General features: G+C 37.3%; 1 protein-coding gene across 1 annotated transcript; it reads left to right on the top strand.

The window, feature by feature from the left end:
* Positions 1–351: 351 nt before the first annotated feature.
* Positions 352–14503, top strand: LOC112053082 (eukaryotic translation initiation factor 4 gamma 3). The gene is made up of 18 exons (XM_024092364.2): positions 352–506; positions 2905–3021; positions 3446–3524; positions 4537–4703; positions 5377–5580; positions 5835–5975; positions 6386–6470; positions 6760–7109; positions 7527–7676; positions 8050–8212; positions 8388–8465; positions 8985–9375; positions 10196–10382; positions 10733–10909; positions 11461–11619; positions 11911–12127; positions 12226–12327; positions 13234–14503. The coding sequence occupies exons 2-18, from the start codon at positions 2905–2907 to the stop codon at positions 13308–13310; spliced, it is 2844 nt and encodes a 947-aa protein (XP_023948132.2). The 5' UTR covers positions 352–506; the 3' UTR covers positions 13311–14503.
* The last annotated feature ends 2052 nt before the right edge of the window (positions 14504–16555 follow it).

Here is a 16555-nt window from a genome sequence, read left to right on the forward strand (position 1 = left end):
GAATATCGAATCAAATTAATTCCAATTCTTTAAATCCTTTCCTATCTGAATAATATTATACATGTAAACGCGAATGCTTGTATGGATGTTTGTTACTCTTTAAGCCCACTAATGAAGCTATTTCATCCCGGAAAAATCCGTGGTTCCCGCGGGATTTGTGAAAAATTCCACGCGCAATAATGTAATAGAAAATACCTAGAAATCGTAGAGGGAGAATTATTTGAAATGAATATCTTCTCTGTCTACTACGTTCGTGTTCGTGTACGTAGTAGACAGAGAAACAATATAGTTGCTTCTCTTTCCAACGTTAGCTTCCCCTCGAAGGGAGCCCTCCGCTCGCCGCACCTCAGTCGGCGCCGAGCCGTGTGCACGCGCAAACGCAATTATTATTGTTGTGTGTTTCCCTTTGACCTTATTATTTCGTAATATCATCATCTTGTTCGTTCACGAAATCATCTTGTTCGTCGCATGATTTCGGTACAGAAGTGTTTGAGGAAATCAAACAGGTAATCTTGCCTTTCATATTGTATATAACTGTCAACCGTATAATAATCAATTTTAAACCGACAACATTACAATAATTAGTTTTACACTTTTTAGTAACATAGTCTTGGTTCCATATTAACACATTTTCATGATAGCCCAGAGATTTCGGATATGGCCTCCGCCTCCGATTCCGGAGGGTGTGGGTTCGAATCCGGTCCGGGGCATACATCTCTAACTTTTCAGATATGTGCATTTTATGAAATTAAATATCACATGTCATCATGGTGAAGAACATCGTGAGGAAACCTGCATACCAGAGAATTTTCTTAATTCTCTGCGTGTGTGAAGTCTGCCAATCTGCATTGGGCCAGCGTGGTGGACTATTGGCCTAACCCCTCTCATTCTGAGAGGAGAGTCGAGCTCAGCACTGAGCCGAATATGGGTTGATAATGATAATTCTTGGTTCACGTATATTCGTTGGATACCCCGAATAGTTTTAAACGAATCTACGAGTACCTACGTCATTAGAAGAAACAAAAATGCGAAGTGCATTACTTTTTAGGCACAATTTTTCTGATAAAATATTTTCCTGTACATTTTTTTTTAATTTACCCACATCCACTACCTTGATATGGACTATTTAAATTCTGGCCGAGTACACTAATACGAGTTTTAATTTCTTAATCGGGTATGTTCTCAGACGAATTACTGAGGATATGTTCTTGGTCGGTACCTACCACGAATATTTGTGCCACAAACAGCTGAAAGAAATTTTGTCCGTTCTCGGCCCGGTGTCGGTCTTTTGACGTAAGTCAAAGGACCATAGATTAATAAAATTGTCACAGATTATACGCAGTCTTGCCAATTTTATTTATACGAATCCACAAATTGTGATATCGTAGATTTACAAGAAAGCTGTAAAGAATTACACAACAAGAAACGTGGACGTATGGTGAAGCCGACGGCACGATGAGCGTCTTATATCGCAAGCCGTTCCCGCCAACCGATCGGTACCCCTCTCTAACTCCCCACTCTTTACGGAAACAAGTCGCGCCACCTGACGTCATATCCATCTCAGACTACTATTTCTTCCACCTAATTAATAAGTTCAGAACAATTAGATTAGGTTTAGTTAATATGTTTTAAATACCATTTAAAAAACAAAACATAATTTTATTTTCTACCTTCATTTCCTATTTGTTTGTTGGTAAACAGTGCACATCAAGTAGGTACTTTTAAGATAAAACTTTACTTTCTATTTTCTGTTTTAAACGCTTAGAAGGTTTAGATTTTTATGGCGATTATAAAGAAAACTGAATGGAATATTTCAACATGACGGTAGGTACTTTTAAAATAAAACTTTTTTTTTTTAATGAACAGATAAAAAACTCGTGGTTAAAAGCGCGCCACTTTTATAAAAAATGTGGTTTTTAACTCAATTAAGAATTTAAAATGTTTACATCGCACCATTTAAAAAAGCTCTTAATTTAGGTCGGAGAGTCTTCATTCACGAAAATAATTTACAAAGACTCAAGGCTTGTAATAATTCTGTACCTAGTAATGTAGGCAGGTCCTAAAAATATTAAATATAATACTCGTAGGTACCTAAAAATATTAAATAATAAAAAAAATAATGTAGGCAGGTCAAAGATTTGACGGCCGCGAGGCGCAGTGGGTAGTGACCCTGCTTTCTGCATCCACGGCCGTGGGTTCGATTCCCACAACTGGAAAAATATTTGTGTGATGAGCATGAGTGTTTTCCAGTGTCTGTGTGTATTTATACATTATATAAGTATTTATATGTAGTATATAATTGTATATTAATATTATAATATCAACTATCTTAGCACCCGTAACACAAGCTACTCTGTATGCTTACTTTGGGGCTAGATAGTGATGTGTATTGTTTAAGTATATTTATTATTTATTTATTTATTAAAAAGATTTCAAACTACTAGATGTGCCACTAGCGCGTAAAATGGCTAATAATTATTAATACTGTCCGCCCGCAATTTAACTAGGCAACCTATTTGCAATGTGAATATTTTCTATCATTTATTTCTTACTAGCAGACGCCCGCGACTTCGTCCGCGCGGAATTCAGTTTTTCACAAATCCCGCGGGAACCATGGATATTTCCGGGATCAAAAGTAGCCTAGATGTTAATGCAGAGTAAAATCTATTTCCATTCCAAATTTCAGCCAAATCGTATCAGTAGCCGCAACGTACAGGAGGAACAAACATACACACACACTCAAACTATCGAATTTATAATATTAGTGTGATACCAAATAAATAACAGATGAGGGTATATATTTCATATGTCGAATCTCGTACTATTACATCGTGAGGTCAAAAACATTAAGCGAAACTCTGTAACTGAAATAGGTATTATACTAACATTTTCTTTTAATCCTAGATGAGTGGTCACCTTAAGAGATGCTATGACATCGAGTTCATGATGCGATTAAAAGAAGACGCATTATCCAAGAAAAAACCAGATATACCGCTGCTGGAAAGTTGCAATGTCATTAAAGTAAGTTATAAGTAATAGTTATTTGTTCAACAAGAGAGCAAAGTTCGTTTTTTCTGCCGAGTTTGAATGTTAGAATCCCGAGCCTTGTGAGGGATTCAAAGGCGCAAAAAGCAAATTACTTTGCTCTCGTGTGACACAAACAAATTTTCACTTTACTAGCGAAAAAATGATTTTCTTTAACAAAACAAAAAACTTACATTGAAAAGAAAAAAAATCATTAAAATGAAATTTTTCTTTTACTTTTGAATCATTTTGAAACAGAGGAATAATTAAGAATATTATTTACACGGATACATACCACGATATAACGACAAGATTTTTAATATCGATATTTCGACCCAGTTTAAATAATATTCATAATGAACAACCAAGAAATAATATAATATATATTTTTGAAATTATTAAAAAAGTAATCATTTACTAGATTACCTCCTTCGAGCATCATGACGCTAGTGTGCGTATCTCGAGAGAACCAAGGATAGATCGAAGGAAACCACTGATTGGTATGTATTATAATAATCCTGCTTAAAAGAAAAATACGTTATGAGTTACGAGTTCATGTCATAGATTCATAGATTCAAAAATGCTGTGGAAACCATAAGGACTTGTTACGAATCCATATTGGAGAAGGAATTCCCTATTTTAATTTAAATAATCTGTGCCATAGTGCCTACTGGCTACCCTAGTTAAAAACCCTGTGCAGTTTGCACGCCACTGCTCAAGAGTTTACCACCATACCAAATAACTTAGTTGACTCTTATCAAATTTAATACAATAATAATTTCGTGTAGTACATGGAATAAGGGTTTCTTTTTTCAAACATTCATCATGTTAAAATTCTGTATTGATCTCTTGTAATCTAATATACTTGCGGACTCACGTGACTTCATCCAAATAGAAATCTTATACCTAATTTAAAAACTACTTGCAAGAACTTTTAGACCTCCTGAGTCTGGGCCTGTCGCAAAATCTGTTCTTAGTTGATTCTAATAAACTACCTCCTGCCAAATTTCATTTTTGTAGGTCAAGTCATCACTATCATTATGTTTAAAGGCCCACTGGAGGGCCAGTATAACATAATGGGTAGCAGAGACAATAATTGAACCATCATTTAGAGGAAACATCTTGAGCAGATCCAAGGACTTGTGACCTTAGGTGTACGCTTAAAGGATCCTTTTAGAATGTATTAACACTCACCTCGCCTGCCCGACATGTTCTCCATTGCCACATTAAACAATTTATAATCGATAATCACAACACAAAACATCGCACAAAACCTCTAACCAGCGTGACGGCTTTCACGCCACATTCCACGTTAAATTTTTATACTATTATTGTCGTAATAATATAAATAATGAATGTAAATACCACTGGTACTCAAGGAACTCGTATCTAGGTCTAAACTCACTATAGGAGAGGGCATATGAAGCTTACACAACTTTGTTGTTCCAATACGAGTTGATCTGCTCTGTTTACTTCTCTTCAAAGTTAGTAATGAATTTGTCCAATTGAAAGGCAAAGGCAGCATGAAGTTGATACCTTCGCCGGTGACCACTGTGCATCCTCAATGTATATCCATATCTCTGACACGTGAAGAAGTCAAGTTAAGCAAGTCCAAAGATGCCTGGAAACCAGCTCGCTTGAAGAAGGTTGATCTCAATGAGGAAGAGGTTAAAACTCAGGTGAGTCAGGAACATGCTAATATTTAAAAATCATACGAATAAGCCAAACACCATTGTCTAATAAATCACCCACTGCCACAGACCTCTCTTATTAAGGCTCCTACTAAATCAACCTACCATGTCGAGACTAAAACCCCAGCAGGTTTCTCTCACTTAAACGGCAGATTTAATATATCACTCATGTCATGTATCCCGAGACGCACACTTTTTTTCTGGATGAAATTTTGATGATAATTGATTGAGTATCAAAGACCGGTCTAATAAACAATCTCACATTCTGGATTATAATGTCATCATCATCATATCAACCGATGGACGTCCACTGCGGGGCATAGGCCTTTTGCAGGGACTTCCAAATATCACGATCCTGATTCAGGCTGCATCCAGCGGATGCGACTCGCTTGATATCGTCAGTCCACCTGGCGAGGGGTCGACCAACACTGCGCTTTCTAGTGCAGGGTAGTCACTCCAGCACCTTGGGTCCCCAACGTCCATCAGCTCTTCGAACTTTGTGTCCCGCCGTTTGCCACATCATTCGATCACGCTGAGGTATTCCGAGCATAGCTCGGTCCATCTTCCGCTGTGTGACTCTGAGCCTTCTTTTAAGGCTCTTAATTAATGACCAAAGTTAGTTTAAATACCTGTACGAGTATTAATATATAAAATATTTCAGGATCTTTACAAGAAATTCCGTGGTATACTAAATAAGTTGACACCACAAAAATTCGACACATTGCTGGACAAAGTGAAAAGTCTCGAGATCACCACACAGACGCGCCTCGAAGGAGTCATCGATTTGGTTTTCGAAAAGGCAATCGAAGAGCCCAATTTCTCTGAGGCATACGCAGTGCTGTGCAGCAAACTGTCTACATTAAAGGTATGAATTGACCTATAAAGTCAAGATAATATAACTTCAATAGTCAAGATAAGAAACAACCTTCACCTTCATGACCTTCATGGACAGGGTATCATTTGGTATCATAGTATCAATCCTCAAATTTTGTATTATTTGAAAAATGGAAGACATTCAGACCCTCATTGCACCCCTTCTATTTATTTTATTAACCTTTGTTATAATATTGCAATTTATTTATTAATTGCAAAGATAATTGCGGATTGCTCTTTTAACAGGTACCATGTGACAACGATCCCGACAAATGTGTCAACTTCCGTGGACTAATCCTCAGTAGATGTCAGAATCAATTTATGACAAAGAAAACTGACGAACAAGTGTTGAAATTAGAAAAAGAGCTCGAAGATTGCGACGATCCTGTAAGTTAAAATGCAAACTATGCTTCATAATATAATTCAATACATGTTTTTTTATCTTAGGTACCTGATATGTAGCGGAGGCATTTTTTACAAATCCCGCGAGAATCATACATTTTTTCGGGATATGAATAGTAGCTTATGTCTTGATCCTAGGTCCAATTATTTCTATACCAAATTTAAGCCAAATCCCCAACTACCCCAAAGGTAACAGACAAACAGACTTACTTTCGCATTTATGGTAATAAGTATGGATTAATGAACCTAGCAGATGGACCATCCATTATGGTAACTAGAAAACCATCGCTTACAAACTTAGCAAGGTCATCCCTTTGAGGTGTAGAAACCAGCCAAGTGCGAGTCGCAGTCGAACTAAGTTCGTTTTACATATAAACACATCATTCTTCTTTCAGGCAAAGAAGAAAGAGCTCCTCGAACAACTATCAGAAGAGCAACGGCGCGTCAGAAAGCGATCTGTCGGAAATGTTAGGTTTATCGGTGAGCAGGCATTTGTTTTTCATAATTATTGATATTTTAGAAAGCGTATCTAAACTTTGTCGCTTGTTTTTTTTTCTTTCCACCCTATAAAGTGATTCTTGGGATTATTTTCAAAATTCATTTATTGACACTAATGATTTTAATGCTTTTCATCTGTATCTATACAGTTTGAAAAATATATTTAATTTTACATATTTTTCCAATAAATCCATCCAGGAAGGATTCATCAATTGTGAAAATTCAAAATATGTTTGAACATTCGCCCTTTAAGCACGTTGTCTTGTTTCAGGGGAACTGTACAAGCTGAAAATGCTGACCGGCAAAATTATAATATACTGCATGACATACCTGGTCGACAAAATGGAGGAAGAAAAACTGGAATGCCTCTGCAAACTCCTCACAACAATAGGCCAACAGGTGGAGAAAGAGTCCAAAGATCAACTAGATGTCATATTTAAGAGGTTACATGCAATAGCTTTTCGGAAAACAAGCGATATTAGTAGCAGAGTGCGATTCATGATCCATGATGTCATTGATTTGCGACTTGGTAGTTGGGTTACGAAGAATGTGATAGACTCACGACCTAAGATGATGAATCAAATACTAAAGGAAGCGGAGCAACAGCAAAGAAATATTGAGGTTAGATAACATAATTGTCATTTCACTAATTTGGTCTTTATTAACAACCCATTAAAATAAACATCAAGTCAACTGAGAAATGTCATCTACCTACTATATGATATCCACGAAGGGTTTTCAGTAGACACCGGATGGCATTTGTTACATAGAATCTCGAATTCGTATATCTCAACTAACATGCCCCAAACTTCTGTCACCAGTTGAGGTAACTAGCCGCGGTGAAATAGTTCTCTCCTGCGACTCCAATGCCCAAGGGTCTCCATGGCAAAAGGAACAAATATGTAAATCTCGAAGAGTTAACTAGTCAAAGAAGCATACTTGTGCCATTTACTGGTTTCAGCTTTTTCTGCTGCAGCTCCTGGCCTTGATTCCGTCTATTTTTTATTCTAGGAACTTTAGTTAATAATTGTTTTCTAGTTAATGAACGCCAGTCCTAGTCGAGGCAAGCGCAGCGGTGACGTCAGGAGACAAGGGCGCCAGGACTTAATGATGGACAACCAGAGGAAGGCTCCGCGTGTTACCTACACAGTTGATACATCTAAATTTAAGGCTGTAAACACACAAAAGGTAGGTAGGTAAAGTGTATAGGGTATACATGCTCTTTGCTTCGTCTTAAATGGGTTAAGTAATATTAAGGCAAAGAAGACAGAGGTTCTAACAGATATCTGAAGAGCAAAACATAAAATTTCAGTCAAAATAATTTAACCTATATTTGGGAGGTCGGAAAAAAATAACGAAATTGGGTTTATGTGTCAATTTTCCACTAAAACATCTTGGTAGCACAACCTCAATTCATATTAAGAGACTCCGGGTACTGGGCATTGATCTATTGTAAAGACTTCCAAACACCAGTGATTGTACCATCATATTGTGGTAGAGGAAACCTCGAATTGGTCTAAATTATGAATTGCTTTTTCTAAATTATGAATTAATTTTTCAGAATCTTAGTGACATTAAATTAGCCCCACCCTCAGCCTGGAACCATGGCTCCAGAACCATGAGTTCTACCAAGGACCCTGTCAGAGCCAGTAGCGGTCCTATGGTTAGCCTCTCGAGAAATATGTTCAGTGCCCTTGATACTATTCAAAATCCTCCAGCGCTCAGTAAGTAATTTATGCTCATATTAAGAAGAAAAAGGTTTTTTTTGTCACGTAGGTATGATTTTTCATGAGCATATCAAAAAGTGCACAACACAACTAAAGAAGTTTTTACGTCAAAAATATATAAATTTCACATTAATTACTTTACAGATAATATTATTATATTATCAACTTTTAGGCATAAGACAAAAGTCCACCGACTACCAACAATCGAAGTCAATCGAGAGATGTACATTCACTTCTCAACGTGATTTCAGTAAGTAAACGTTGTTTTGGCAAAATAATATAATTTTTTTTTACAAATAACTAAACTTACAAATAAAAAAAAAACATCATCATCTTCATCGTCATCGTCATCGTCATCGTCATCATCATCATCATCATCGTCATCGTCATCGTCATCGTCATCGTCATCGTCATCGTCATCTTCATCGTCATCGTCATCGTCATCGTCATCGTCATCGTCATCGTCATCTTCATCGTCATCGTCATCGTCATCGTCATCGTCATCTTCATCGTCATCGTCATCGTCATCGTCATCATCATCTTCATCATCGTCATCGTCATCATCATCATCATATTCATCATCGTCATCATCCATCATCATATTCATCATCATCATTCATCATCAGCTCATCAACTCGTTGGCCTATGTCAATGAATTTTTTTCTTCTGCGGATCTCCTCATTTCTGATTTAATCACGCAGATCAATATACCTATTGCAATATACTCGTACCATTTAAACCTAAATTTCATTTATAATTTTTTTCATAGATACCAACAATAGCAGAGGCGTTTCTTCAACCTCTTCAACCAGTACATCGCGGTCCAATTCTGGGCGCGGAAATAACAATATTACCTTCAAGCGTTCTGAAGAAACCTTGCCTCGAGTGCCTCAACAGCCTTCGGCCTTGCCTCTAAAACCTTCGGCAGTACCCCAAGTGATATCGGCCTCGTCTCAAAATCCTTCGGCTATGCCCCAAGAACCTTTGGGAGAACCTCAAGAGGCACTGCCCGAGGGTATGAAGAGGGAAGTCAAAATGCTCGTCATGGAGACTCTTGACAATCCCAACGATGAAGAGTTCGCGTCAGTGTTCAAGGACACATTGCCTAGCCTGTACCACTCGGCTGCTGTCACTGAAATACTCAACATCGCTCTAGAAAAGTAAGTTATTTATGGTCAATATACTTGTTCTTGACTATCAAGCCTGATGGGAAGCAATGATAAGGTCTAGGAATGCCTAAGGAATATCGGACTGATTAACAGTGGCGTAGCGTGCCTTAGAGGTGCTCTGTATCAAAATTAGTATTATTATGGGGGCCCAATAGACTAGTTAAAATCCCGAAAAATATCTTTAGTTTTTGATTTACTCTGCCCTAACTCTTTCACCATAAAGTATTGTTTTAATACTTTTGTAATTTCTTTTGTTATTCTTTTTTTCGGGAAGCACCACCAGATTAAGTAAGTAATAGGATTGTAATTTTTTTTTTATAAATCTTGCTTTCTCACATACGGGGCTCCGTATCTTTGCTACGGCTTTTAAGGCGGTAGCTACACAGAGCTACATAGGATGAGACACTATGTAGGAATCTTGCTCTTTTTATAGGCGATGATATTATATTTACCATGAGGTAGGCTACTTGGATCGTTAATTTAAGGCTATTAAAAATGTCCTGTTATAATATTATATAGTTTGTTTATTTACCTACTCGTACCTAATGTCAAAACACTCCTATGTTTTCTTTAACCAATGGCCAATCTCAAGGCTACCTAAGCTCACGTTTCAATATAGTAAAATTTATGGATGGCTGATCATCACAATTTGATGAAATGTCCTTTTTAGTGTTATTATAAATCTCACAGTATTATTCAATGAAAAACATTTGAACATAAGGATTTCTTAAGACAAACTTTGTTGTAAAATTTTCTAAAATTAATTTAATGGTTTAATTATTTGGAGGGTTTAATTATTCCTTTGTTGCAGATCAACAAAAGATGTTCAGACTATCGCGAAAGCTACAAATCGCCTCCTATCGAGTGGTACTGTTTCTGGTGAACATTTCCTAACTGGTATGACTGAGATTGTGGAGTGCGCGCCAGATTTGCAAATAGATATACCAATGTTATATGAATATTTAGGGAAATTCATTGCACCGCTAATAGAAGGAAAGGTACAAATATTATAGATTAAAAATCATGTTTTCAGTTGAAAAATAAACACATATGAAGAAATTGCCTACTATAAAATACTTAATCAGATTCGTTAGTACATGTTACTAACAATTTTTACCTTATGGTTATGTTAGTATTGTAAAATTTTTAATACTTTCCATGTTTTAATAATGATTCTGCTATTCTGGGCTGAGTAACATCAAACATCATTGAAACCGATTCAGCCTTTTTCCAGTAACAAACGGCAAAACCCAACATTGTTTTATTAATACTTACTCCTAATAACCTACAAAAATCTAATTATCTAATTCTAATAATTTCTAAAATAAGACTTCTTTTTTTGTTTTAGCATATTACATTTGTACAGATATTTGGAATATGTAAAAATATTATAAAGTCTAATCATGGTCACTTATTCTTGAGACCTTTAATGAGATACCTAAAGGACAGTGCGGGACCTTCCTTTGTAAAAATGAAATGGTCAGAATCTGGGTTGGACCTCAAGCAATGGATGAAAGAAGAACAGGTTTGATATATTTTTAGAACTAGATTATAAGAAATTCGATAAATCTATACTGATATTTTAAAGAGATAAAGTTTTTAAGGTTGTAGATGTAATTTCTAGATCTACAGAATCGATTAAGAAAATTCACCAATAGAAAGCCACGTTTGTTTTTGTGATTTTATATCTTATCCCCGTGTTCCTACAGGAACGGAAACTACACAAATGAAACCGCGGTCCGTTTGCTAGTTTTATATAAATTGGTAAAAGTACACACATGCGAAAAGTCAAAAATTCAAATAAATACTGTAATATCGACTCGCGAAGCTGAAGTGACAATGGGCGGGGCACATACTTCGAAGAGCCGATGGACGTTGGGGTCCCAAGGTGCTGAAATGGTGACCAGCAAGCGAGGTGGTCAAGCGAGTCGCAGGGATTCGCTGGATGCAGGCAACTCTGGATCGTGATATTTGGAAGTCCCTACAAAAGGAATATGTCATGCAGTGGACGTCCATCGGCTGATCTGATGATAATGATGGGGTTGTTTCGGTTTTTTCATGGTCTTCTTATTACAGGTTCCTAAATGGCTAGAAGACAATAAATGCGAATTCTTGGTAGACGACAAATCTATTGCGGCGACAGAGAAACTTTTGTCTCCAATGGAGACACAGAGACATCTCTTGCAGCTTATGAACGCTGAGGAAAACTGTGAATACATATTAGGATGGGTTCGGGTAATTGGCATTTTCTTTTATCAGAATTGTTGCAGCAGTATTTCGCGGCTTCGTCCTTACCTGACTAACGTATCATTGCAAAGAAATTGAGTGGCATAAGCTATCTTATGCCAGTCATTTTTTCACCCATAACGGTATTTGAAAAAGATTCTACATGTGGAAGAGTGACCTAAAAGTTAGACCGCTTGTAAACCGTTTAATTATAATAAACTATGACTATATAATGAAATTTTTCGATGTACAGCTACCTAAACAGGTATATTCCTTAACTTCCATTTTATGTCAATACAGGATAACGTAGGTGTGTCATCAACAGAGGATTGGTTCATGCGGTGTCTAATCCAAGCGATATGTGAGCACGCACTGTCGGCAGGCGCGTGTTTCAATGTCATGCGCATGTCCAAGTATTCACGCCTCATCAGCGATTTCGGCAACTCCAAAGAAGAGAGGGAAACCAACTGTCTTCTCGGTGTCCAACAGCTAATGCGCCAGCTCCAGTATCCTCCAGGTATGTTGCGTTGGAACCGCTAGCTGTTATAACTTTACCTCTTTGTATGTCTAGATTAAGAATTCACGGTATTATTGCAAAGAAATTTTTCTTTTTAGGTTTAACGTTAGAAATATTCCAATTTCTGTACGAGCAATATATAATATCCGTCGAAGGTTTCATTGCGTGGGAAGTGTCAGAATTGGAACCGGAAGGCAAAGGTACGGCTATGATTATAATACTAGCGGACCTCCCCCTATAGCCAAGTGGCACGCAGATTCTGTTTCTACAATCGCTAACGCTTCAAAAACTACAAAAATGTATGGGAATGACATTTGCTATCACGTGATCAAGATGTGTCATTCCTATACATTTTTGTAGTTTTCGAAGCGTTTGCGATCATAGAAAGAGAAAAGAAGACGTGCCACTTGGCTACAGGGGCTGGTCAAGCTTCGCTTTGACGACGATCGGGGTCTTCCACGGTAACCCTCACGGGTCACGGGGTAACAGTGATCGGGGCGTTGGCCCCTCTCTGTGATGCTCGACGCCGCCTGCAACGACAGGCGGAGCGCTGGGTGGGACCTGTTTAGGTCCGTGGTGTCAACACCGGGTTCATCAGATCCGGTGCTATCTTGCCGCATCGCGATCGAGCTCGCAGATATCGCGGGCGATCTGCGGAACTGTGGCAGAGTGGTAAATCCTGGTGGTGCTTCACCCGCTGCTCAGCGAGGTCGAGCTCGCCGGAGAAACTCCGGCAAGCGCCCGTCAGCCAGCAGTGAGGAAGCGGTCATGTCCGGGGGGGTTCAGGAGATCAGGTCTCGTGGCAGTCCTCGTGCGTCCGGCGGTCCTCGATGGTATGGCGCGATACCTCGCAGGTGCTGGGATCGCGCTTCGTCAGCGCGCGCGAACATTGAGATGCTCAGGCGGCGAATGTGGTCGTCTAGGCTCTCTATGTTCGCTTTGACTCATTCGCTACCCCTATCCTATTCTACTCCCACCATACACCTACCCTACCCCTAACCTACCCTGCCCCTACCCTACCCCTTACCCAATCTGTACCCTATCAACCACCAATTACTTAATATTTGTTATATCTGAAAAATCCCCTTTTTTACTTTTTTATACAGGTGTGATGCTAAAAGCGCTGACGTCATTCTTCACGAACATCAAGGAGGCCAATGTAGACTCCAGCGGCGAGGAGTGAGGAAGCTGTCCTCCTCCTCCTCCGTCCATCCAGTGTTTCAGTTTGAGAGGGTTAACTTCATTGATGAGAGGGTTAATTAATTTATTTATTTAATTGTCATTACACTACTTTCTTTTAGTTTGAGAGAGGGGAGGGTATTTTGAAGGGAGTAATTTATTTATATATTTATTGAGTAGCTGTTAAGTACCTACCTTGATAAATTATGTTATTTTTAAATATTAGATATTTTTTCCAGTAAATGATATAATTTAAATTAAATTTGATGATTACAAGGTCGACCTGTTTTAAATTCTATTTTTTTTATATAGGAAGTAATAAATTGTCTCAAACAATGTTGGTACTATGACCAAAATAGAGCTTTTGTCAAGGGCTAATTTGTAAAAGAATAAAAAAAACCTACCGCCCTTTTGGTAATCCGGCGCTGCGTACCAGTACGATGCCGCGTAGAAACCGTCAAATGTATGGGTAGAATACATTTGTATCTCTTCCAAGTAATTCTCCATTTTAGATAATGTTAACCCTTAATATCGTAAGTCAAAGTCGTTGATGATCGTTGATCGTTGTCATATACTTTGACAGAGGGGCCATCGATATAAATCATTAGATGGGCCCCTACATACTAAAGAACCCACAATGTTATGTCATTACTCAACGACGTGCACGCACATCTTAACTTAGTATGAACAAGCGCATGCTGTGACTTAAGAAAATATTTTACTGTTTTTTTCTTGTTTAGTCCCATAATTATATCTTCGTGATCATTTTGGAAGTGTAAAAACACAAGCCGCAACACGAATAATGAGAAAGTTGTTACTTTTCATTCTTAAGTAATTGCGAAACTAATGACAATTCCGCGACGCTTCGGGGCCCATCTATAGATCTACGATCGATGAGATTGGCAACGTACTCATATCGAGACAGGTACCTATATAATTCGTTTGAAAAGTAATTTTATATAGGTTAACCCTTAACTGTAATCATGGGGCTAATTTGACATTAAATTAAAAAAAAAAATGTGCAAAATTCTTGTATTAGAAATGTATTTAAATGATGTTTTATATTTTTAGATTTTTTAAGAATAATAAAGAAGGTATGACCGTATGACGTTAAATTAATTTGTATGTTATTGATTTTGTATTGTTTAAAATGAATGTATAAATTTAAAACGAAAATAAAGAGAAATTAATGTTCATTAATCAGATTTTAATTTTTCAATATATCTTTTAATTGAATTTTTATTGTTCCGACTTCCAAGATCTATGAGATCTAGAGATATTTTCATCTCAAGATACTCAGTGAATATCCGGATATGGCAAAATGGTGATAAATTGTCAATGATTCCTAAAATAGTTTTAGTAGGTAGGTACCTAGGTGCAAATAAATGTTGTAATCCGCTAGCGATGACAAAATTAATGAGACTAGCCCCGTCATCAATTAATGCATAATTTATGTACGTATAACATTCGAGGAGAGGAGACCCGTGTTCAGAAGTAAGCCGAATATGGGTTGATAATGATGATGATGTACGCATTCGTAAAGGCCTATCCGGCCATCCATGTAGGTACTTGGTTTTCTTTATTTACTATTTTTTTTTTCTGTATTCATTATCATATTTTATTACATCGTTCTTATTTCTGTTGTTTAGAAGGCTAATTTCAAATGTTCCAATTCAGAGAATACATTATATATATAATAATGTATTAATATTTGGAACAACGAAGTGAATTCCAATTATATTAATACATTATTCTAGTAGAAAACACTTGCATATAAATCATAGAGGGAGAATAGAAATTGCACATTTTTTCTCTGTCTACTACGTAAGTATAGGTACTGGAGAACAGGTAAACAGAGACAAAGTTGCTTCACTTTCCACCGTTAGCTACCCCTCCGGTCGTACGTTTTAAATTAGTATTTATACGTCCTTTTTGGCGTACGACCGAGTCATCGAAATCGTACGCAAAATGTACGATCTTTTTGAATCTCAGATTTTTAAATCATAGTGCAGTCATTTTGGTGCAAAAAATAAGTCCTTTAAACCTGTAAAGTTTTCCGGGAGTTTTGAAAATAGGTAATTTTATAGATTTCTATGTGCTCTTTGCAAATTTCAACTTTGCCACCTCGTATCTTTGTCGCTCGAGCCGCCATATTGGATATTGGAAAAATGGCCTCTAAAAACAGTTTTTTGACAATATCTCCTTTCCGACGATCACAATAATAAATTAAACTAAAGAAAATTTCCTATAATTTATGTAATAACCTACTTTTTTGTCTAACCAATTGTTTTAGCGTACGAGCGCCGCAGACTATTAGAGTCGACGCTCCCTGTTTTGGACCTCACTGTATTTGACCGCTCCCTGTACTTGACCACATTCTCTCTGTATTTGACTCTTTTACACAGGTTTTATGGACAAGGACGAGTCTAGTAGAGAGAAAGGTCCCATACGGGCAAGTCAAAAATAATTTAATGAAAAATATTTTACTAGGTATATGTTGTAGGGTCCTCCTCAGGTAAGAGTGCATGTGAGTGGATTAGGCCTACTGGGGATACCACGATAAAAAAAAACGTGCGACTTACGAGTACGAGGAGTTCCCTTAACAATCCTTCGTCTTCATCACCAGACCCCTAATGACAGTCACAACCCATCTAGGTGGAAAGTTCTCATCAATAAAAATTAATCAAGCCCAAACACAAGACAGCTTACTGTAAACCATTAAGGAGTTCCCTTAATTGACCTTAGTCTTTATCACCAGACCCCTAATGACAATCACAACAATGGAAAGTTCTCATCAATACAAATTAATCAAACCCAAACACAAGGTAAATACTGTAAATCGTTGGAGAGTTCCCTCGTCTGTATTTTGGCTCGAACATTAGAATGATTCCAAACCTTCTTAAAATTGCAGTGCTCAAAATACTCATTTAAAAAATTTACGAACTGATTAGTCATCCATAACTGATTTCTATAATCAGATCCTAACATGATGAATATGGGAAGTATACCTACCCTTTAAAATAAAAAAAATAATTTTTAAATTGGTTCAGGCGTCTTCGAGTAATCGATGTTTAGACCTACCTACATGAAAAATTACTGGCCAACTTGAGAACCTCCTCCTTTTTAAATTTGGTAAAAAATGAGTCGGAAAGGAGATATTGTCAAAAAACTGTTTTAGACGCCATTTCTCCAATATGACGGCGTGAGCGGCAAAGATACAAAGATACAAAGGTGACAAAGTTGAAATTC

Source organism: Bicyclus anynana, chromosome 17, assembly GCF_947172395.1.
Source record: "Bicyclus anynana chromosome 17, ilBicAnyn1.1, whole genome shotgun sequence".
NCBI lineage: Eukaryota > Metazoa > Arthropoda > Insecta > Lepidoptera > Nymphalidae > Bicyclus > Bicyclus anynana.